General features: G+C 45.7%; 1 protein-coding gene and 1 pseudogene across 1 annotated transcript; one reads left to right on the top strand and one right to left on the bottom strand.

The window, feature by feature from the left end:
* LOC113893583 (keratin, type II cytoskeletal 2 oral-like) lies at positions 1 to 8,286 on the top strand. The gene is made up of 9 exons (XM_027543500.1): positions 1 to 555; positions 1,649 to 1,875; positions 2,982 to 3,042; positions 3,747 to 3,842; positions 4,629 to 4,793; positions 4,901 to 5,026; positions 5,663 to 5,883; positions 7,529 to 7,563; positions 7,979 to 8,286. The coding sequence occupies exons 1-9, from the start codon at positions 1 to 3 to the stop codon at positions 8,284 to 8,286; spliced, it is 1,794 nt and encodes a 597-aa protein (XP_027399301.1).
* A 3,843-nt stretch (positions 8,287 to 12,129) lies between these two features.
* On the bottom strand, positions 12,130 to 12,663 carry LOC113893582 (annotated as a pseudogene).
* Positions 12,664 to 23,059: the final 10,396 nt, after the last annotated feature.

Here is a 23,059-nt window from a genome sequence, read left to right as displayed (position 1 = left end):
ATGAACAGACAAGCCTGCAAGAAATCCATCAGTGGAGGGAGCCAGGGCTTCTCTGTCTGCTCTGCCGTGGTCCCCTGCAGCAGCAGCAGGATGAGCTGTGTGGCCCACTCTGGAGGAGCTGGCACAGGGGTCTGTGGGTCCCGGAGCAGAGCAGGCGGCTTTGGCAGTCGCAGTCTCTACAACCTGGGTGGCAATAAGAGCATCTCCATCAGCGTGGCTGGCTCCTGGGCTGGTGGCTTTGGGGGAGGGCACAGCAGCTGCAGCAGTGGCTACGGAGGTGATTATGGAGGTGGTTATGGGGGTAGCATTTGTGGAGTCAGAGGAATGGGCAGTGGTTATGGAGGGGTTGGTGGCTTTGGAGGGACTAGTAGCTTTGGTGAGCCTGGTAGCTATGGCTCTAGTGTCTGCCCTGGGGGAATCCAGGAAGTGACCATCAACCAGAGCCTCTTGCAGCCCCTCAATGTGGAGATCGATCCCCAGATTGGGCAAGTAAAGGCCCAGGAGAGGGAGCAGATCAAGATCCTCAACAACAAGTTCGCCTCATTCATGGACAAAGTGAGGGCAAAGCCCAGAGGTGTCCTGGAGGGGTTGGGCTGCCCAGGGGGATGGTATAGGGAGATGCCCATGGGACCTGCCAGGCTTAGAGGCAGGGCCTCCAGCTTCTTGTGCTGGTTCTACCTTGGCCCCCACAGGACAGTCAGTATGCCTCTCTTGCTCTGCAGGCCCTGTTTTCCCAGTTGTGAAATGGGAGAAGGGTTTCATCTCCTGATTTTCTTCTTGGGATAGGGCCCAGGAAAGTGAAGTGAGAGTCCAGGAATGCTCTTAGCTCTTTTTAAGAAAGGGGCATTAACCACGAAATTATTATAGCTAACTTTCAGTGACTCTTGAGGAGCAATTGCTTGGTAATCCAAACTAGCTGACAACCAAACCTGTATTAGGAGGAATCTCAGGACTGCCTCTCGGTGATGAGTAGTGGCAATTGACTTACCTTCTAGATGATGCTATGCTTCAGCCCACATTACACCAAGCTGTCCATACTCGGGCAGGGAAAGGTATGCTTGATGTGAAGGAAAGAGCCTGGGATTTGAAGTTAAACTGAAGTTAGCTGGAAGCTGAGTAACTGAAAGGGGAAACAATTAAGGAGAATAAGAAAAATTTAGCAAAAGTTAAACCTTGTTGACTATTTTCCCTGCTTGAAGGGAGGTAAAAAAGCTTTCCTTTAAAAGATGATGAGAAACACCTTCGTCTGTGCAGGTCTCCTTTAGGCGTATGCTGAAGGATTCCAATAGACTTGATGAGGGCTGGGTTTGTCTCTTAGTTTTGTCACTTAGTAGTCACCTTACTTTGGGCAACTTATTTAAGTACATGGAGCCTCAGTTTCCTTATCTACAAAATGGGGACAACACCCTTTATAGGTAGTTGTATGGGAGGGTTAAATGAGTTAGACTATGTGAAAACAGCATTCAGGAAGCACTCAATGTATCTCTTCCTCCTTTTCTAAACCCTCATCCTTCTAAAATTCCTGAAAAAACAGGCTCTTGAAGATTGGATGACCGGGTTGAGTTTCCACATATGGAACCCTTTGGGTTGGATGGCCCCACCTGCCCAACTCAAGAAGCTGACTCTTTCTGTACCTCCCCTGCTACAGGTGCGGTTCCTGGAACAGCAGAACAAGGTCCTGGAAACCAAATGGGACCTGCTCCAGCAGTGGACTGCGGGCTTGGGCTCCAGCTTGGGCTCCGGAGGCCTGGAGCCTTTATTTGAAAGCTACATCAACTGCCTGCGCAGGCAGCTGGATTTGGCTCTGGCAGAGAAGGGGAATCTGGAAGGAGAGCTAAGGAACATGCAGGACCTGGTGGAAGACTTCAGAAAGAAGTGAGGGCCCCAGCTGGGGAGTTTCCCCTCTTGGGATTAGCAGGGAAGTGTGGTCCCAACTGAGGATTTTTAACTGTTCCTGACTGTACCTTCAGTCAGGACTTGTGGATGGATTTATTGAGTATGTGAGAGGGTTGAGGACTGAGACTTCCAAGTGGCTGATGATGCCAGATTTGTCACTCTCCAGGCAGGGCCCTTCTACACCAGCCCAGATAGATGAGAGAGTCCTCCCAGAGTTCAAAGTCCTTCAGACTGGAGGGCCCTCCACACTTTACTGTACCAAGGCAGCACCCTGGAAACCCATCAAAAATGCAAATTCCCCTGCTCTGGTCCTAGATTCTGAACTGGTGGGTGGGGCAGGTCCCAGGTTCCAGGCAGACTGCTGTAAAGTGCTCTTCCAATGTGTCCAGCCCAGTCCCATTTCTGCAGCTTCAGTCAGCTCTCTCTTGCGTGTCTGTAATTATGGCTGACATCCTCTGAGGTCTGCAAGAGGTAAACAGGACCTCTCAAGATGGGAAGGGGGGTCCAGACATCCCTAGGGGTCAGGACCTGCAAGAAGGGGAAAGCCTGTTCTGGGGAGGCCCCATTCCACTCCATATGCACAAGCTTGTGGGCACCTGCTCAGATTAATGAAAAGAGAAACAGAGAAAACAGAGGTTGAAACAGCCAGCCTGAGCAAATACCTCTCTGGGCTTATCTGCCCACGTGCTTCGTGATGTCTCTAGAGCTGGGCTCCTCGAAGCCTTCCCCTCCCCTGCCTGGCACTCCTTGGCATGTCACTCAGACCTAGAAGGAGGTGGTCAAGGCAGTGGCCTGAGCTCCAAAAGGCCTCTAGGCAGGACTGGCTACATCAGTTTGGGGGTTCAGTGTGAAATGAAAACTCAGGGCCCTTGTCAAAAAATTATTAAGAATTTAAAGACTGGGTCAACAGAGCTTTAAACCAAACATAAGGACCTTCTGAACCCAGGGCTCTGTATAACTGCACGGGTTGCACACCCTTGAAGCTGGTCCCGTCCCTTGGTGAGGAGATTCTGCCTGAGTTCTTTTTTTGTTTTTTCCAACTTCTGAAATATGAATGTCCAAACATGTGGCTCTTTCTGTCCCAGGTATGAAGATGAGATCAACAAGCCTACTGCTGCAGAGAATGAGTTTGTGGGGCTCAAGAAGGTGAGGAATCTGGGACAATGGGGACCTTGGCTCCCTTTCTGGGTGTGGACCCCCCAGGAGGGAGAGCAGAGCCAACTTCTCTGGGGCCCTGTGACCCTATGCTCTGTGGGCTGTTTACATCTTTTCTTGCATTTTTGGGGAATGAGGAGTTTGATGAAGGAAGCTGCTCTGAGTATGTTGCTGGTGGAGATGACATCTTATAATGTGACCGATGAGCTGATTGGTGATGTGAAATAATAATGCAGGCTTTATCTATAGCATTGAATCAAGGTTTTCAGCCTACAAGTGTACCCTGGATGTTATTAATAAAAACAATCAGCAAATACTGATAGCTTGTGTCAGCCAGTCATCATAAGGATGAAGTTGTGAGAAGAATGCCTTCCTTTCTCTTCAAGAGGCTGGGTTTTTGGTCCTACCTAACCAAAGTCACATATTGGATAAATGTGATTTTGCTACCCTTACTCCGTACCTGGCTGATGGGGTGTATGTTTTGTCAAAGCATTGGGATTTGATTGGCCAAGGCAATTAAAAGGAAGAAAACCACTTTTCCTTTCTTTCAAAAAAGAGAAGTCATAATTAGAAAGAGGAATGGGGGCGGGGCAAAGAAGAACAATGAAGACTCAGAACAGCGCTGTGGGTGGAGGGGAGCAGACGGTCACCTTCTTCTGGGTTTCTGACTGCCCTCCTCCCTTCCTTTTTTTCAGGACATGGATGCAGCCTTCATGAACAAGGTGGAGCTTCAAGCCAAGGTGGACGGCCTGACAGATGAACTCAACTCTCTGAGGACCCTCTATGAGACAGTGATTCCTTGGTCGTCCAAGCCCCAGAGCCTTCTCGCATCTTTCCAAGCATGCTTCCCAAGTGTGACATCAGGGGACAGTCATGTGGCAGGATGGGGCTTCCTAGGTGGCTCAGTGGTAAAGAATCTGCCTGCAATGCAGGAGATGCGGGTTTGATACCTGGGTAGGGAAGACGCCCTGGAGAAGGGCATGGCAACCCACTCTGGTATTCTTGCCTGGAGAATCCCATGGACAGAGGAGCCTGGAGGGCTACAGTCCATGCAGTCACCAAGAGTCAGATGCAACTGAGCGACTGGGCACATGCACGCACATGGCAGGACACTCACGAAACCAGCAGTAGGGCTCAGACCTCAGCTCTACTCCACCCAGGGAATGCCAACTTAACTCCTCATGGTTGCCTGGACCTGGCTCACAGGACCGGGGTCCCTCTCTGTCCCCTACTTACCCTTTGTAGTTGCCTCTAACCCTCTGGCTCCTAACCCAGTACCACAGTGAGCTCTTCCAGAGGACCCCTCCTTACTGCAGTCCCCTGGAAACCCACCCAGTAGGGTTCACTGACTGATACTTTCAGGCCGACAATCTTATTATATAGGTGTTGTTCCTTTTTTCTTTTGTTTTATTGTCTGATATCCTTTTGGCTGTAGCTGGGCCTGAAATGGAAGCTGGTATTTCTAACTCTCCCACTCCTGGCCCCCTTGTTGTGGGGGTAGAAGACTCGTGGACTTCTTTATTCTCAGCATCTCTTGAGGCCAGGAGAGGTGAAAGTGAGCTCCATGTTTCCCACAGGAACTGACCCAGATGCAGAATCACCTTAATGACATGTCCGTGGTCCTGTCCATGGACAACAACTGCTGCCTGGACCTGGACAGCATCATCAGTGAGGTCAAGGCCCAGTACGAGGACATTGCCCAGAAGAGCAAGGCCGAGGCCGAGGCCCTGTACCAGACCAAGGTGGGAGCTCTCCTCTGTTCCCACACTCTAGCTGGAGGTCCGCTGACCTCCATCAAAAGCGCTCCAACAGTTTGCAAAGTTGTGATGATGGGTTTCTCTTCTGTCAGCTTGGAGAGCTGGAGAACAAGGCTGGACGGCATGGGGATGACCTGAAGAACACCAAGAACGAGATCATGGAGCTCAACCGGATGATCCCGAGGCTGCGGGCTGAGATTGAGAATGTCAAGAAGCAGGTGGGTCTGGGCTGAGTGGAAAGTCCTGGAGGTCTTCTGGGCCCTGGGGAGGAGGAGAAGCAACAGCTGGACTTCTGCCACAGGCCTTCTCAGTTCTTTTGTGGTTGCCTGTGGGACAGCCTGGTCTCTGGGACACTCTGTTCTCCTCGATTCTCCTCCCCGAGGTTGGGCTTCTCAGAAGGCTCCCTAAGGAGAGACAGTTGTCCATTCTGGTTTGCCCAGCAGCAAATCTTCCAACTGTAAGGGTGGTCTTAAACACTCAGCTCTCAGTAGGATCTGCCCTCAATGAGCTATTTATCACGCACTTCATGTAACCTTGAAGACTAATTTGTATCACTAGAATGAAGTGATTATAACAATCTTAAAAAAAAAGAACCACTTACCAGACTACCTCCACCTTAACCAGCAAATCGGTGTTCCTTTTCTTGATGAGACATGAGTTAATTTAAAAGGGCCGAAGAAGACTGAACCAACTTTGAAACTGACTTCTGTTTTCTGAGTATGCGCCACTGAATTTCTAAGAAGGGGAGGAAGGGAAAGGGAGGAATTTCTTGGATGGGTAAGAGATGTTGGAAAGATCAGCTGTTTGCTTTCCGGTCACTAGGCTAAACAGTCTCTTAACTCCCTCTTTCCTAGAATGCCAACCTGCAGAACGCTATTGCTGATGCTGAGCAGCGTGGGGAGCTGGCCCTCAAGGATGTCAACGCCAAGATCCAAGAACTGCAGGATGCCCTTCAGCAGGCCAAGGATGACCTGGCCCAGCTGGTGCGTGACTACCAGGAGTTGATGAATATCAAACTGGCCTTGGATGTGGAGATCGCTACCTACTGCAAGCTGCTGGAGAGTGAGGAGTGCAGGTGAGGGGCTGTGGGGTCATTATCCTCCAGAAGTGAGTTCAGAGTGACCTTTGATAGTGGAGAAAGGGAACAAGGTTATAGGGAGAGGACAATAGGTAAGGAATCTCCTGAATGACAGAGTTGAGGATTCAGGCCCCACTCTCTCTCTCTCTCTCTCTCTCTCTCTCTATATATATATATATATATGTATATACAGACAATCAAACTTATCTCACACTTTGATTTACCTTAGACATCAATATTGCATTACATATCTCTGTTGGGCGACAGGGGATGAGATAGTTGGATAGAATCACTGACTCAATGGACATGAGTTTGAGTAAACTCCAGGAGATAGCAAAGGACAGGGAAGCCTGGTGTGCTGCAGTCCATGGGGTCGCAAAGAGTCAGACACGACTGAGCGACTAAACACCTCTGTTGAGCCTCACTATATGCAGGTGGAAGGGAAAGTCCTTTGGGCTTATAATAAAAGTTATAGTGCTGTCCACTGGACTTTTCTCGGATGATGACAATGTCCTATATCTGTGCTATCTAATATAGTAGCCCTTGGCCACTTGAGCACACGAAACCTGGCGAGTGCAGCTGAGTTTTATATTTAATTTAATTAAAATAAAATAGCTTCAGGTGGGGAGTGGTTACCATGCCGGACAGCTCAGTATAGACAGTCCTAGAACACCTGCATCCCTGAGGCTGAGTCTATATGGGAAGGTGGCTGATACATACATACTCTGGAAAAATAACACAATATCAAGTAGCAGATAAGGGCTCAGTGAGTGGATGTCAAATGCCAAAGGGGTGTCAAGAATTGAAAGATCCTTCTAATGACTAGCTGCTCCATGAATCCTGTGTTCAGAGCCTCTGTCTTCAGGCAGCTCCCAATCTGATGGAGGAAGCAGAACTCACATGTGAGAAGAAAACTTAAGGATTTCTTACGTCTCTAAGAAAAGGAGTGAGAGTGCAGATGGTGCTGCATGCATTGGGAAGTGTGGGATGTGCAAGGAGACAGCGACACCAGTGGGGGCCACAGTGGCAAGGCGTGTGGACACGTTCCGTGTCTGCTCAAACATGTGGTCATGCCTGTTCCGTGAACAAGAATGAGGCACAGGAAGATGGGGAGAGTGGGCAGGACATTTCCATCATGTGTTGAGTGTCAGCCCCTCTCACATATTATCCTTCTTGAATAACCATTACTGCCACCACCACCCCAGGAGCGCTCACTGGGGAAGGCTTCCCGGAAGAAGAGCTGTAGGAATAAGAAAGCCAGGCCTGGGTGAAGGAGGGGAAGGGCATAGCTAAGGTGGGAAGATGGTCTCAGCAGCAGAGGAGAGATGAGGATGGGCTAATCAAGGGGGTGTTGAGTGATGAGTAGTGTGTCTGGAAGATAATTTGGGAAATTAGTGAAAGATGATGGGAAGATGGAGAGACGGTGATTGGTGGAGCTGCTGGAAGCCTTACTTCCCTTCAGCAGCCCCTTTTCCTGGGGAGATCTGTGTCTGGAAACAGACTCAGAATAGCCTTTCTTCTTTTGGGAGCTTGACCCCTACGAGGGCAAAAGGGAGGACATGGCTCCCAGGGTTATGAACCCTGAGCTCTTCATCTAAGGACTCATTGCAGAAATAATCCTCATCTCCTCTTGCTTTTTTAGAATGTCTGGAGAGTGTCAGAGTGCTGTGTGCATTTGTAAGTAGCCTTTCAAAACTTTCTCCCTGGGATGCAGAAAGGGCAACTAGAAACATCCTGACTGACATTTGGGTGGGAGAGCCTGACCCATGCAAGGCGGCCAGGCCACCAAAGTGTCCAGGGTCTCAGGCAATGGCCACACTACTCTGCTCCTAGCGGAACTTGACCACCTGGCAGGCCAGAGCTGAAGCCCCTGTGGTCCCAGGGAATTCCTTAGGCTGGAGAACCAGAAATTCCTATGGATACTTCTGGCTCTTATTCCTGGGGAAGGGAACCAGAGGGCCAGGGCTCACTCCTGCTGTTTACCCACTGAGGCCTCAGAGAAGTTGAGTAACTTTCTCTGAGTCACACAGCCAAGCAGGGTTGGGGTACAGGCCCAGGGCCTGAGCCTGAGTCCAGTGCTTGTTTTCCTTAGCGGTGGTCAGCAACGTCACCAGCACAGGCACCAGCCCTGGTGGAGGCCGTGGGGGATTTGGAGAGGTCACTGGTGGCAGTGGCAGTGGCTACAGAGGCGGCGGTGGCAGCTACAGAGGAGTCAGCGGCGGCAGCGGCAGGGGCAGAGGCAGCGGCGGGGGCTCCCCGGCCTGCAGCAATGGGAGCAGCGGCTCTGTGAACCAGAGCTGCATCCAGAGCTCAGGAAGCACTGGCTACATGTCTGGCGGTGGGGGCGGCACCACCCTCTGCTTCACTCAGACCACCAGCTCAAACCAGCTTTGCAAGTGATCCTTTGTTGGGGGGGGGGCAATCTCCATGCCCACTGGTTTCCCCTCAGCTTGGGACAGTACTCCCCTCTCTGCTTGGCATGGACAAATGCCAACCCCAACCTTGCTTTTCCTCAAGCTCCTGGGAGAAGCGGTTGAACTTCCTGGCTCCTCCATCCCCAAGACTTCTCCTAGGCCTGGGAGGTCCAGCTGCTAGTCTGGGATGATGATGCCCTAGATGCACTTTTGTAAAGGCCCCTGACTTTGGACAGCAACACCTCAGCCCAGACAAGTGTGGGTCTTCCCAGCCTGGCCTGTTCCCTCCCTGGCCCATCTCTCTTGGTAGTTGATGGTCTGAGGCTGGAATGTTTCAGCCCCTGCCTGAGGAGGGCAGTGCAGTGGGGCTGCTGCTAGAGGGTAAATGGTTAAGATCTCCGGACTGTTGGTTTTCAGGGTTCCCGCCCCACAGCTGGGACATCATATCCTGACTCACCTCTGGCACCTTAATTCCCTGAACTGTGGATTCTCTGCTGATGGTTGTTGTACTTTCTTTTCCCAATAAATTGCACTGTATTTCATATTCTGGTATTTGGCTTTCAAGGAGTCACAGAATAAACCAAGATCCAAGAATAGATGGAAATCAAGTATGGATGGCAATCTCTTAGGTTAGTAGTGGGTGTAAAGGACACTGCATAGTCTTGGCTTCTCCTCTATCCATTTGGTTGTGTTCTTGTGATAGGACTGGTCAAGAGTATGTTGCTTCAGTGGGGACTGCCCACTCCCAAGGAGGCCTTTCCACCCACCCTTTTGTCCCCACTGGGCCTCTGAGACCCAGTCTTGGTAAAGGAGTGTTTTGCAGTTCATCGATGTATTAGATTCCAGTGGGATTTGGTTCCTTCCAGGTAAGAGGCAAGGGTTTCCCTGGTGGTTCAGATGGTAAAGAATCAGCCTGCAACGTGGGAGACCCAGGTTTGATCTCGGGGTCAGGAAGATCCCCTGGTGAAGGGAATGGCAACCCACTCCAGTATTCTTGCCTGGAGAATTCTATGAACAGAAGAACCTCATCCATGGGGTTGCAAAGAGTCAGACATAACTGAGACACTAACACTTTCACTTTCTTTCAGGTAAGAGGCAGGAGTGCTACACTAGTGAGGCTCACACCAGATAGATGTAAAATTATGAGTGGGAAAGGTGCGTGTTTACCCTTCCACCAACATTTCCCAGTCATTCTCAGAAAGCTGAATCGCAAACCCAGGAAGGATCAGGGTAATAAGAGAGCCACTGATGGAAACCAGAGAGACTGAGAGAGTCCGTGGAGATGGCAATTAGAGTCTCATTCCTTTCCCCACCTGCCAAACCAATCCCTTCTGCAGGTCTTTGAGTGTGATAAAACTCTGGTTTGTAAGTCACTGTAAGTCATGCATTACCACCCAGAAGTGAGATCAGAGCTGGACTAATAAGGCAATGGTACATTTGTCTGATGGTCCAAGATTACCAGGAGATTGCTCAAGATTCATGTTCTACAGCCTGATGTGATCTCCTGTGTTCACCCCAAGTATAGCAGCTCTGGAGAAGGAGATATTTCAAAGTTCCTACACTTGAGAGTTCAGTAAATCTATGCCCATCTTTTTAAGGTCTACAGGCAGGAGGTAGCTCTCTTTCCCATTTATCCCTGGCACAGCTCTGGGGATTTTGGGAGCAGGGCAGGCCATTCTGGATTACTGCCTTTACTGGCCCTTTAGAGACATTCCAAGAAACTTCACTAATCTTAGGAAAACACCCCAGATGCTCTGCTCCATGTGTTGCTTAGTTTACTGAAAAGAGTCCTGGATTAAACCAGCTTTTCACTACACTGGAGCAGCAGGGTTGAGGGTAGCCACTGCAGTCTCTCTTTTTAAACTTTTAATTTTGTATTGGGTTATAGCCAGTTAACAAAACACTGTGGTAGTTTCAGGTGAGCGGCAAAGGGACTCAGCCATACATATATGTGTATCCATTCTACCCCCACCAAACTCCCATCCCATCCAGGCTGCTGCATAACACTGAACAGAGTTCCATGAGTCTCTGTAGTCTCTTTATCCATCTGCTCCATGTGTGGAAATCTTGGTGTGGTGTGCTGTCTCAGGGCCCTGCACAGGGTGTGGGGCACTGAGTAAAAGTTTGGTGGTCAGTTGAAAGAATGAATTGAAATGAATAAGAACAGACTTCCCTCCTCCCAGGAAGATGGGATAGATCACACTGCAAGGCAGGATGGAGCTGAAAGTTACAGGGAGGACCTAGGATCCTCTTGTGAACTCTTTCGAGAAGAGTTGGCAGAGGGGGCTCTTGAGGGAGGTAGTGAAAGACTGGGAGAGGAAGGCTGGAGCTGGCCTGGGAGGAAGACAGAGTTTTTAAATAGAGTTTAAACTACTATTTTTTTTTTTCTATCTAGAGGTGTGATATACATGTTTTCTGGTCTGTAATATTCTACCAAACATTTTCCTAAACCAAACCTAGATGGAAGATCAAAAATCAAAGCTCCCTTCGTTCTCTGGCTGGGTTAGACCAGTGGAACTTGATTTTGATAGGAAGAAGAATAGGCTTGGGAGTGCAGAACTTGAAGAATCACATTTTTACCAAACCTATGCTCAACGCAGGACTTCCCAGGTGGTGATAGTGGTAAAGAATTTGCCTGCCAATGCAGGAGACATAAGAGATGCAGGTTCGATCCCTGGGTTGGGAAGATCCCCTGGAGGAGGGCAGGGCAACCCATTCCAGTATTCCTGCCTGAAGAACCCCATGGACAGAGGAGCCTGGCGGGCTACAGTCCACAGGGTTGCAAAGAGTTAGGCATGACTGAAGTGACTTACTACCACAACCGCCACCATTCCCAACCCAACCTGAAACTAACCAACTGATTTATACAGAAGGATTTTAAGTGAACTTGCACAAATACACTTAATATACTATAGAAAAGGATGTCTTTTAGTCTATTTACAGAGTATAGCATATATTCATTGGCATCAGGGAAAGTAGTAACACCAGGGAACAACATCACACTGGTAACACCACTAACACCATCATAGCACTAACACCTAAAAATGACAAGCACTTAATACTTAGATTTGAACTGGTTAATCACAGAAATTCTAAGATCAAATGTAATAGATGAATTAGAATATTCATCTACAATTTTTCTCCAAAAACTATTCTAGAAAAAAAGAGGTTTCTCTTAAAACACGGCGTCTATATCAGAACTAGAAGACAGTGATAGAAGAACTGCAAACCCAAGACTAGGAAGTTGATTCTCACATGCAGCTTTTGGATAAAGGAAATCTTTTCCGGTCTATTTCCACAACAAAAACTAGTTCTAATTTCCCCATGATGGCAGGCAGAAAATAGAGTTTCAGAACTCTAAAGACAGGTGCAGATATTCTAACACCCTACGTAAGTACTGCCCAAATCATAAAAGATCCCTCACAGGGGGCCACTGCATGAAAGGTTTACCCAAGTGAAGGAGCTATGAGTACCTCAAAGGTTCAGGCAAAGCCCGCCTGTGGTGTTTGGTGTTGGGACATGGTATTATTCCACTTTGTTGACACAGGAATATATATGCTGGGGTAGGGGCCTTCCAGGTGGAATGCTTGACACAGCCTTGCTCCAGAGCAGCCAGACTCTCAAAAGCACAATGAGAAGTTATTCCCTTTAGCAGGGATTATTGAATGGAAAAGTGTTTCAGAAAAAGCAGAAGTCCTGGGAGAGTCAGGTAATTATCTTTTTGACCCATTAATATCTAAAATTAACAAAATGCTGCAGAACAGAGCTAGTCTCTCCAAGATGTGCTCTCTTGTCATCGCGAACAGAAGCCTCTTCCAGACGATTTGGCTCATGGTATCAGAAGGCTTCCACTGCCTGGACGGAGGAGGTGGTGCTTCGTGTTGTTCTGGGAAGCTGATTTGCACAAGGAAGTCACCACCAAACCACTGCATAAATCCAGTCGTCGGCCTTCTTTTTCTGTTCTATACTCTAGAAACATCTCTTTAAATGCCAGAAAGTCTGTGCATGTGAGCATGTTGAATACGTCATGAACCATTTCATCATTATGGTGCTTTAACGTTCTGGTGAAAATTGCCATGTTGTATCCGGGTATCCGCTCCAGGAGCTGATTTTCAATATACTTTTCTATGAAAGAAAGGTTTTTGTTAAAAATTGCCGGGTAGGTGAGTTTATTCTCTTCCGTGTTTTTAAATTCCTGGTAGTATCTGTCCATGAAATTTCTCTTCAGTACTTGGAATTCAGCATCCATGATCGTGTCCTCCCTAGAGCCAACCACAGCATCAAATTCAGCTTCAGCGGTGGAAGAAGTGGATACTGCGAGACTCTCTTCCTCCAAGACTTCCGTCACTTCCGCTATATCCATTCCATGCCCTTTCACCAGTCTGGGGCCCAGCCGAGTCTGGGTTGGCGCAGCGTACCCCGGAACTCTATGCCCCATCCACCACTCTGGACTTGGCTCCCATTACTGACCTCCGGAACCACGCCCTGCTTCCTGTAACCAAGGCTGACATCATTCTTAATGACTGAGCAATATTCCGTTATATGCTTGTAGCATAGCACCTTGATGCATATGTTATTTCTATTATTTTCCAGTGTAATAAACATTGCTGCAATGAACACATATCTCTGAGCACTCATCCGTTCATTCTTTAAGATACCTTCCTAGATGTGGAATTGCTAGGCCACTTTAAAATTTTGATTTATATTGTCAGACTTCTGTCTAGAAACATTGTGCCAATTGATACTTTTATAAGTAATATACGATTTCTTGTTTCTCCAGTCTTATGATCACTTTGTGATATTTTTGAATTTTCCACTGTTTTTTTCAGGTTTTATTTTCATCTCTTTGATTAGTAATGAAGTTGAACATTATAAATCTGCTTATTCTTTAACTTTCACTTTCTGTGAATTTTTTCTTCTTTTGTTTAATCCATTTTCTCTTTGGGTGCATATTTTGTTTTTCTTATTAATCTGCTTGTCTGAGGCAAGGACTCCAACAGCACTTGAGCCACTCAGGAGTCCAGAATCCCAGAAACATTCATCATTGAGCCATAATTAGTTATCTGTGGGGATTCTGAGAATAGCTGGGGTGAGGTCAGGAAGATAGAACCTAGTTCCGGGAGAGGGAGGTCAGAGGAGGCTAACAGGATTGCAGGAAACTGGGACCAAGTTGGTGGAAGGGCCACCTCCAAAATCATGCCTGCAGTGGTAGATGAGGAGTGGGGTGAGGCTAAGAGAAAGATAAGCAGGAATCAGCTTTGAAGGGATTAGGGGTCTGTAGTAGATAGCTCCCTATGCCAATCCTGCTTCATTCCCTCCCTCACAACATTAATCCTAAGGGCACTCCCCATATGTTTTCTGCCCACAAATCCATCTCAGAGTTTGCTTCCCAGGAATCTGATGTGGGATGGGGCATTGGGTTTGCCTGGGATATGGATGGGGAGGATGCTTATCTTCTAGTAAGAATTGGTTCTCCAGGAAGGGTGGAGAAGACTCTGAGATCCTTGAAGGGGTGAAGGACCAGGGACATATACCAAAGAATTCGTTAGAAAGTTCTGTAGGGATTCAGAGGGGAGTAGGTTTCCTTGGCTTGCTGCTATACAATTGACAGCAGAGGTTGATGTGCTAATTGAATCAGTTTCTCTATCCTTCCTCCTACCTTTCTTGTACATTCTGGACATTCTTTCTCCCACTGGCTGAGTTTCTGAGAACCCCACTCTGATGCCCAAGGTCACTGAAATAATGTCTGGCTAGCTGACAGAGAAAAATGCCTAGCTGTTTTCTCTGTTTCCAGGCTGCTAGGGAGAGCAATTAGCAAATGTGTGCACTAGAGCTCCATAACCCCTCCCACCATTAACACTAGTCATTTGGTTGTTTCAAGTCAAGCATTCTGCCTTATTAAAGATGTGGTTTCTCACAGTCAAGGCCAGCACAGTTCATATTTAAATGTTCTTTAATTTATTTCATTCACTTTTTTGCTTGAGAAACTGATAATTAAGATGCAGGGTCTTAGCCAGCCAACAATAATCCTTTGTGATGGAAGTACAAATAAAATCTAGGACTTAAGGTATTTCTAATAGTTTGTTTCAGCTTTCCATAATTATTGCCCATCTCCAGGGATAAACACCTTTCCCTGGGCACATGCACACATACTTTGACTCAGCTGTCCTTTGGGCATAAACTTTCTCCTTCCTTGTAGATATGCAGATGAGTTTAACAAGTGCTGAGGCTAAGAATGACTTCATGGTTGTGAAGAAGGTGAGCAGGGTCGTGGGGTTATATAAGGAGGAGATGGGACAAGCAAAGGAAAAATGGCGGTCCTTTCTCAGAGACTGAGACTGGATGACACTTTCTCAGAAGGATTTCCAAGTGTTGCCCTGTAGTTGATGACCGGAACCCAGCACTATGGAGACCATCACCAGCAGTGACCAGCAGTCATGCATCAAATATTGAGACTGGGACTTGATAGATGATGCAGAAACTCTCCCTACCCTTAGCCACACCTCTCTGCAATAGTTTTTTTTTTTCTCCCAGGATTGATGACACTATGATCTCATCTGCCAGGAAGCTAAAGCCCAGATAGACATTGTCAAGCTAGGAGTTTGTCCCTGAGGCCACCCCCATCCGATTAGTTCCTTTAGTTCCCTTGCCCATGAACTCTGCCCTGCCTCCCCTCACCTCTCTGGTTTCTCATCTCCATTAAAATGCAATACATAATGATGCATTTAGCTCTATGAGCTTGATACAATAAAAGGGACCCATGATGTTTGCTAAATTAGAGGGCAGCACACAGGAAATGTGGCCTGCAGGAAGTTATATTAGCAGTTGTGTGTGGAGTGAGTGAGAGAGAGAAGGGGTGCTGAGGGAGTCTTTGGGGTTAAGTCAACTGTGTCAGACTTTGTAATATGTCCAACTGCCATGATGTGCGTCACTCTTTCTGGATCCATCTCACGGCAGGCCACACCCCCAGACTGGCACATCTTACATACTGGCTTCAGGGTTCAGTCATGGCCAAGAATTCCAAATGGCTCAGTAATAGCCAACTGGTTAACTTCAGTGCCCAGCCTGGCCACCTCCGGGGCAGCCTTTCCTTACCTCCCTCTTGGATCTTTGGGCCAGAGTGGTGGGAGAATGTGGTCAAAAGCAGCCGCTATATCCTCATTCCCTGTGGTTCAATGGCAGCCATCCCTCCTCCTGGCAAGACTTTGGCTACAACACTTGGACCTCCTTTTCCCCTCATATCCTGAGATTTCAAGTTTCTGGAAAAACAGTAAATGAAGTAAAATTTTATTTAGTAATTTTTACCTGCCCAGACATTGTTTTGAGAATTCCATGTGTAACTCACTGTCTTTTTTTTTAACTTTTAAATTTTGTATCAGGATACAGCCAATTAACAAACAATGCTGTGATAGTTCCAGGTGAACAGTGAAGGGACTCAGATATGCATATATATACATATGTATATGTGGGTGCATATATATACATGTATCCATTCAGGAGTTTGGAATGGACACATATACACTGCTATATCTCAAATTGATAGCCAACAAGGAACTACTGTATAGCACATGGAACTCTGCTCAATGTTATGTGGCAGCCTGGATAGGAGGGGAATTTGGGGGCTAACTCATTTAGTCTTCATAATGGTCCCATGAAGTAGGTGTGTTTATCCACATTTTACACTGAGAGGTAAAGTTCACACTGTGGTAAAGGTCACAGTTAGCAGGTGGTAGAGCCAGGGTTTGAACAAGTGTTGTTGGACCCCAGAATCCCTACTTATAACCTCCGTGCTTTATTAATAACACATATGGAGTTTTACTTCCTCACAATAAGTTTGGGCAGTGGGGTGTCTCTAATTTTTGATGGCAGCGTGCATGCATGCATGTTGAGTCATGTCCAACTCTTTGCGATCCCATGGCCCCTGCCAGGCAAACACACATCTCTAGCGTCTCCTGCACTGGCAGGTAGACTCTTTACTACTGCACCACTTGGGAATCCTTTTGATGACAGTTGTTATTTAGTCTCTAAGTCATGTCTGACTCTTTTGTGACCCCACGGACTGTAGCCTGCCAGGCTCTGCAGAGGCCTACTTTTATTCAGAGCCCTGCCCTGTCCTTGGTGCTGAAATCTGGTCCAGCTGCCTAGGGGACTCTTCTGTTTTGGGAGGCTGATGCTCACCATTGCTCCCTTATAAACTTGACTTCTCCCAGCCCCTCCTTTAGCTCGGATCTGCTCACAGATTTTCTGCTTAAAATCAAATAAAGTCTGTTCCAAAGCTCAACTTTAAAATAGTCCCAGACTTTGTCCATTTTGTTATGTTTACTTTAAGACAAAAACAAAAACACCCAAAAGACTCTCTCTCACAGTTCTTATGGATAATAAAACTTAGATAATTTAGCACATTTTATTTTTTGTTTCATCTGCTAGGGAATATTTATCATGGGGTGATTAGAATCCTTTTTTAAAACTTAGATTATAATTTTTAATTGAATTCCTTTATTATTGGGATGAGAGGGTTTTAAAAATAAAAAGCTAATCTTCTCTTGTTTGAGGCTAGGATCACACTGAGCAACACTAGAAACAGGCACACCAGAAGAAGAGAGCAATTAAAAATATTAGCTATTAGTTTTTATGTCGAGTGCATATTAAAAAGCAGAGACACCAAGTTGCTGACAAAAGTCCATATAGTCAAAGCTATGGTTTTTCCAGTAGTCACGTATGGATATGAGAGTTGGACCATAAAGAAGGCTGAGTGCTGAAGAATCGATGCTTTTGAACAGTGATGCTGGAGAAGACTCTTGAGAGTCCCTTGGACTGCAAGGAGATCAAACCAGTCAATCCTAAAGGAAATCAATCCTGAATATTCATTAGAAGGACTGGTGCTAAAGCTGAAGCTCCAATACTTTGGCCACCTGATGTAAAGTGATAACTCATTAGAAAAGATTCTGATGCTGGGAAAGACAGAAGGCAGGAGGAGAAGGGGACGACAGAGGATGAGACGGTTGGATGGCATCACTAACTCCATGGACATGAACAGGCTCTGGGAGATGGTGGTGGACAGGGAAGCCTGGTGTGCTGCAGTCCATGGGGTTGCGAAGAATTGGATACGACTGAGCGACTGAACAACAACAGCAACAATGTGGTAATAAAAATAAAATCTGTCTCTCAGGGATGTTTCAAGGAATACATGAAAAGCACTTTATAGAATGAGCGATATTCATACAGCTATTGTACTACAGATATGGACATTTTGATTAGCAACTAGATTACAAACTCTTTAAAGAGAGGGACTATGTCATATACTGTTCATATGTTGCTTAATACTGGATAGAAAATGTGCACTTCACAGCACTTGTTGATTGATGAACTGACTAAATAATTGAATGCATGCTAGAGTTGGCACAGCTCCCAGAACAAGGTAAGTACTCAATAAATCTATGATATTACCATCAATATTTTTAGAGTTACTGCTGTTCATTGATTTCTGAAGAATCAGACTCTTAAGGCTAGAAATGACTTCAGAGGCTATAAAGAGGAGCCCCATTTACATACTGGAGTCCTCTCCAAAACCAGTTCTCTAACTGGTGATCCACCCTCCTGGGTGGGGTCCTTCTCTCTCTCACAGAAGATGCTAAGCTTTGTCCTACCTCGTAAATTCTACCCATTGGTTCAAGGTTTCTCCTCTGTGACCATGGGGAGCAAGTCTCCCTGTGCATGAGAATCTCCACATGTTTGGGGATGGTTGTCTCTTTATCTATTCCTTCTCCAAGCTGAACACTTCCATTTCCTCCTATGCTTTGGCATGCTCCCTCCCAGGCTGCATGTCACACTCTGGATATAGGGAATACAGCCCAACCCACTAGATAAGGATTAACTAGCTCACGAAAAGCGTGAACATGGGGACTAATTTTTGTGCATCCTCCAACCTTGCAGGTGAGTCTAGCAGCCCTTTCCTGCTGCTGAGTCATCCTGAGCTGGCGCCACTTTATAAAAGCTATTGTGAATCTCCCCAGGCTGAACCATACAGCTTGTTTTGTTTTAATACACCTAAGGTTTTGATTTACATTAATCTCTGTTAAATCTTTCTTGTTAGATTTGGCTCGAGCCCCAAACTGTCAAATTATTTTTGGATTTTGATCTTACCACCCAACTTCTTATTACAGTGGCCAGGTTCAGGCAAATTACAAATTTGAGTTATACGCAATAATGTCCTCATTTGGGTGTACTTGGAAGGGAAACTGCTACTTAAAGCAAAAATTGCTTGTGTATTATAGAGAAGAAAAGTGTTATATTTAGTCTTATGTGAAGTAGCTATTTAAAAATCTTTTTCTTATGGGAAATTTCAAACAAATTTCAAAATTCCTCTTATGAAAATGAGAGTAGTATAATCAGTGCTTCTGGACCCTTCACCCAGGTCAACAGTCAACTCATTATCTTGTTTTATCTTTGTTCTACCCACTGCTCTTACCCCTCCTGATTATGGTGAAGCAAATCCTGATGTCATATCATTTTATTCATAACATTTTTTGTAAGTTTCTTTCAAAGATAAAGACCCTTTACATAATGTAACCATAGTAACATTATGAGATGGTTGAATGGCATCACTGACTCAATGGACATTGAGTCTGAGCAAGCTCTGGGAGTTGGTGATGGACAGGGAAGCCTGGCATGCTGCAGTCCATGGGGTTGCAAAGAGTCGGACATGGCTGGGTGACTGAACTGACTGAATAACACTATGACCCTTTGTGGGATGAACATTAACTCTTTAGTAATATGATCAACTATTCAGCCTCAGTTCACATTTCTGATAATGCTTCATCAATGTTTTCATTCAAAGAGCTTGTTTGAATCAGTCCTAAATAATGTTTATGCATTATTACTGGCTCACAGGTACAGATTTCCATCCCTCCTTTTCATTCCTTGTGATGTATCTAAAAATATTTATCTATTTATATTTTTGGCTGTGTTGAGTCTTAGTTGTAGCATGTATGTAGGATTCATTGTGGCATCTTGTGACTCCAGGATTTCAGCTAAGATATGTTCAAGATCTGAGGCACTGACCCATTTTGGCTAGAAAAATCAAGCACAGGAAATTATCCAATTAATGAACCAATTCACTGGAACTTGTAAAAATGCCCACCCCCTCCCTGTGTCAGAAGGCCCTTTCCTCCAAGACTTTCTGAAAACAACAAGCCAGCGGTCCAGCAGGCCATCCCAGGCCACCAAGGGCTCCAGTTGTCTCTCTGCTATTGCAGCATCTGGCCAGAGCTGATGTCTCTACCATCCCAGTCAGTCTTTACAGCCTGTGTCATGAGAAGGGTGCCTCTGGCAGCAGAAGCCAGTATAGCCTTGGTGGGAGAGGGTGCTAGAAGGTCTTACTCAGTGTGGCTGGATGTGCTGTCCAGGCTGGGGGCTTGGCACAGAGGTGTTTGGGTGCCTTTGGAGGGAGCTGGAGTGGGGGACACGATAGTGGCTTTGGAGGACCTTCTTTCAGAGTTGGAGGGAGACCCTGGGGACGTGCAAGATAAGAGTCTTCTAAGCACATCTCATTCACCTTGCCCTCTACCTTCAGGATCTCCCTTTGCCCACCAAACTGACTGTGCCCCCACTAAAGTCTCCAGGGACAAGCTCATAGTCCACACGGTGGCCTATTTTTAGTCATTTCCCTAAACCCTCTGAAGCTCTGACTCTGTTCACCCTTTTTACCCTTATTTTCTTGCGACCTCTTTTGCCCTGCCTTCTCAATCTCTGCTGTGGCTTTCTCTTCCTCAGTCTACTCATTAAATGCTGGAGTTCTGCAACATTAAAAAAAACTTCTTATTGGACTGTAACATACATACAGAAAAGAGGACAGACCTCAAGTGTTCAGCCTAATGACTTTTCACACATTGAACCCACTCATGTAACCAGCACAGAACATCCATTCCCATGACCCTAGAAGCCCGCATACCCAGCTCCCTTCCAACCACTTCCCATCCCACCCCACCCCAGGAAAAAACTCATTTATAACAGCAAAGGTTAGTTTTTTAAAAATGTATTATTTATTTTTGGCTGTGCTGGATCTTTGTTGCTGTGTGTGGGCTTTCTCTGGTTGCGGTGAGCAGGGACTACTCTCTAGTTCTGGCGCACAGGCTTCTCACTGCAGTGGCTTCTCTTGTTGCAGAGCACACGTTCTAAGGTCATGGGCTTCAGCAGTTGTGGCTCATGGGCTTAGTTGCCCTGTGTAATGTGGAATCTTCCCAGACCAGGGATTGAACCCATCTCTGCTGCATTGGCAGGCAGATTCTTAACCACAAGATCATCAGGAAATTCCCATAGGTTAGGTTTTAATGTGTTTGTACTTTATATAAGCAGAAGCATATGGTTTGTGGCTGGACTCTTCTACTTAACACAATATATGAAGAATCATCCCAAACCAGTCGTGCAGTTGCAAGTCGTTCATTCTCATCAGTATGCTATCCCCAGTTTATTTGTGTTCTCTGTTGTGATGGGGCATTGGATTCATATTTTCAGCTGTTATGAACAACACGTCAATGAATACTCCAGTCCATGTCTTTTGGTGAATACATGTGTGCTCTCGATGGCTTTGTGAATACCTACTGGTGAGATTGCCAAGTTCATAGGGCACTGATGTGCTAAGTTATGATAGATACTCCAAATAATTTCCCTAGGTAGCCATTCTAGTAGTATAGGAGAGTTCCAGTTGCTCCATATTTTTGCGAACATTTGGTAGTTTTTTTTTGTATTTTGGGCTTCCTTGCGGCTCAGCTGGTAAAGAATCCGCCTGCAACGTGGGAAGCCTGGGTCTTTCCCTGGGTTGGGAAGATGCCCTGAAGAAGGGAAAGGCTACCCACTCCAGTATTCTGGCCTGGAGAATTCTATGGACTGTATAGTCCACGGGTGGCAAAGAGTCAGACACGGCTGAGCGACTTTCACTTTCACTTTTCTTTTGTATTTTAGCTGTTTGGAAGGAGGCATTATTGTATGTCTTGGTGATTTTAATTTGTATGTCCCATAGTGGTTAATGATGCTGGACTTCTTTTATATATTTATTGCCATTTGGATACCATCTTCTGTAACTGTCTTCTGCCCATTTTTCTATTGAGTAGGCTGTCTGTCTGTCTCTCTTGTTGATTTATAGGGGTTCTTTATATGTTCTGAATATTAGCCCTTTGCTCATGTATGGATACTGTTTCCTACTCTGTAGGTTACCTTTTCACTCTTTAGTGGAGCTTTTTGATAAAATAGTACTTTATTTCATAAGTTCATCATATTTTTCTTTTGTGGGGTGCTTTTCATGTCCTATACTCTTCTCTTTACTCTAAGGTCATGATGATATTCTCTGGTGTTTTCTAAAAGGTTTACTGTTGTAAATCTCATTCACATTCAGATCTGCAGTTGACTTTTGTGTACGCTTTTTTCCTCCACATGGTCATCAAACTGAGGATTATAGAACACTTTAAAAGAGAGATGTCCATCTGGTTAACCTTGATGGTGAACACATAGGTGTTTGCTATATTGTTTTCTGTATGATTGAAATATTTTATAGTTAAAAATAAAATGAAAAGTATTTAAGTACTGATGTTTTCTTGGGTGCCTTTACTGTTCATGTTACATATTCTTCCTGGGTGAGTTATTTATCCATTTAGTTAAATTTCATTGAGTACCAATGTACCATGAAGTCGCCCTGCTATGGAGAAGCATAACATGGCTGTTGCCTTAAGGAACCATGGCTTGGTATATATAGGGACAAATCAATACAGTGAAGTGCCTTGGAATACCTATTCCAAAGAAGAGCCCAGAGCTCATGTTATCTTTAACGTGAGTATTCTGTCCTTCCTGTTGTCTCTTCCTATTTCCCTTTTAAAATCAACTTCTTTGAGGTACAATTTACATACAGTAGAGATGATGCTGTGAAAGTGCTGCACTCAATATGCCAGCAAATTTGGAAAACTCAGCAGTGGCCACAGGACTGGAAAAAGTCAGTTTTCATTCTAATCCCAAAGAAAGGCAATGCCAAAGAATGCTCAAACTACCGTACAATTGCACTCATCTCTCAGGCTAGTAAAGTAATGCTTAAAATTCTCCAAGCCAGGCTTCAGCAATATGTGAACCATGAACTTCCTGATGTTCAAGCTGGTTTTAGAAAGGGCAGAGGAACCAGAAATCAAATTGCCAACATCCGCTGGATCATGGAAAAAGCAAGAGAGTTCCAGAAAAACATCTATTTCTGCTTTATTGACTATGCCAAAGCTTTTGACTGTGTGGATCACAATAAACTGTGGAAAATTCTGAAAGAGATGGGAATACCAGAACACCTGATCTGCCTCTTGAGAAATTTGTATGCAGGTCAGGAAGCAACAGTTAGAACTGGACATGGAACAACAGACTGGTTCCAAATAGGAAAAGGAGTATGTCAATGCTATATATTGTCACCCTGTTTATTTAACTTATATGCAGAGTACATCATGAGAAACGCTGGACTGGAAGAAACACAAGCTGAAATCAAGATTGCCAGGAGAAATATCAGTCACCTCAGATATGCAGATGACACCACCCTTATGGCAGAAAGTGAAGAGGAACTAAAAAGCCTCTTGATGAAAGTGAAAGTGGAGAGTGAAAAAGTTGGCTTAAAACTCAACATTCAGAAAATGAAGATCATGGCATCTGGTCCCATCACTTCATGGGAAATAGATGGGGAAACAGTGGAAACAGTGGCTAACTTTATTTTTCAGGGCTCCAAAATCACTGCAGATGGT

Source organism: Bos indicus x Bos taurus, chromosome 5 (genome assembly GCF_003369695.1).
Source record: "Bos indicus x Bos taurus breed Angus x Brahman F1 hybrid chromosome 5, Bos_hybrid_MaternalHap_v2.0, whole genome shotgun sequence".
Taxonomy (NCBI): domain Eukaryota; kingdom Metazoa; phylum Chordata; class Mammalia; order Artiodactyla; family Bovidae; genus Bos; species Bos indicus x Bos taurus.
The sequence above is the reverse complement of the archived record's forward strand: the minus strand, read 5'-3'. Positions and strand labels throughout refer to the sequence as shown.

Bases quoted from the DNA above. Each gene is read 5' to 3' on its own strand.
- LOC113893583 (XM_027543500.1), top strand. From the start codon at position 1: ATGAACAGACAAGCCTGCAAGAAATCCATCAGTGGAGGGAGCCAGGGC. The intron at 5,884-7,528 runs GTGAGGGGCTGT...TTGCTTTTTTAG, and splicing joins CTGGAGAGTGAGGAGTGCAG to AATGTCTGGAGAGTGTCAGA. The intron at 7,564-7,978 runs GTAAGTAGCCTT...TGTTTTCCTTAG, and splicing joins TCAGAGTGCTGTGTGCATTT to CGGTGGTCAGCAACGTCACC.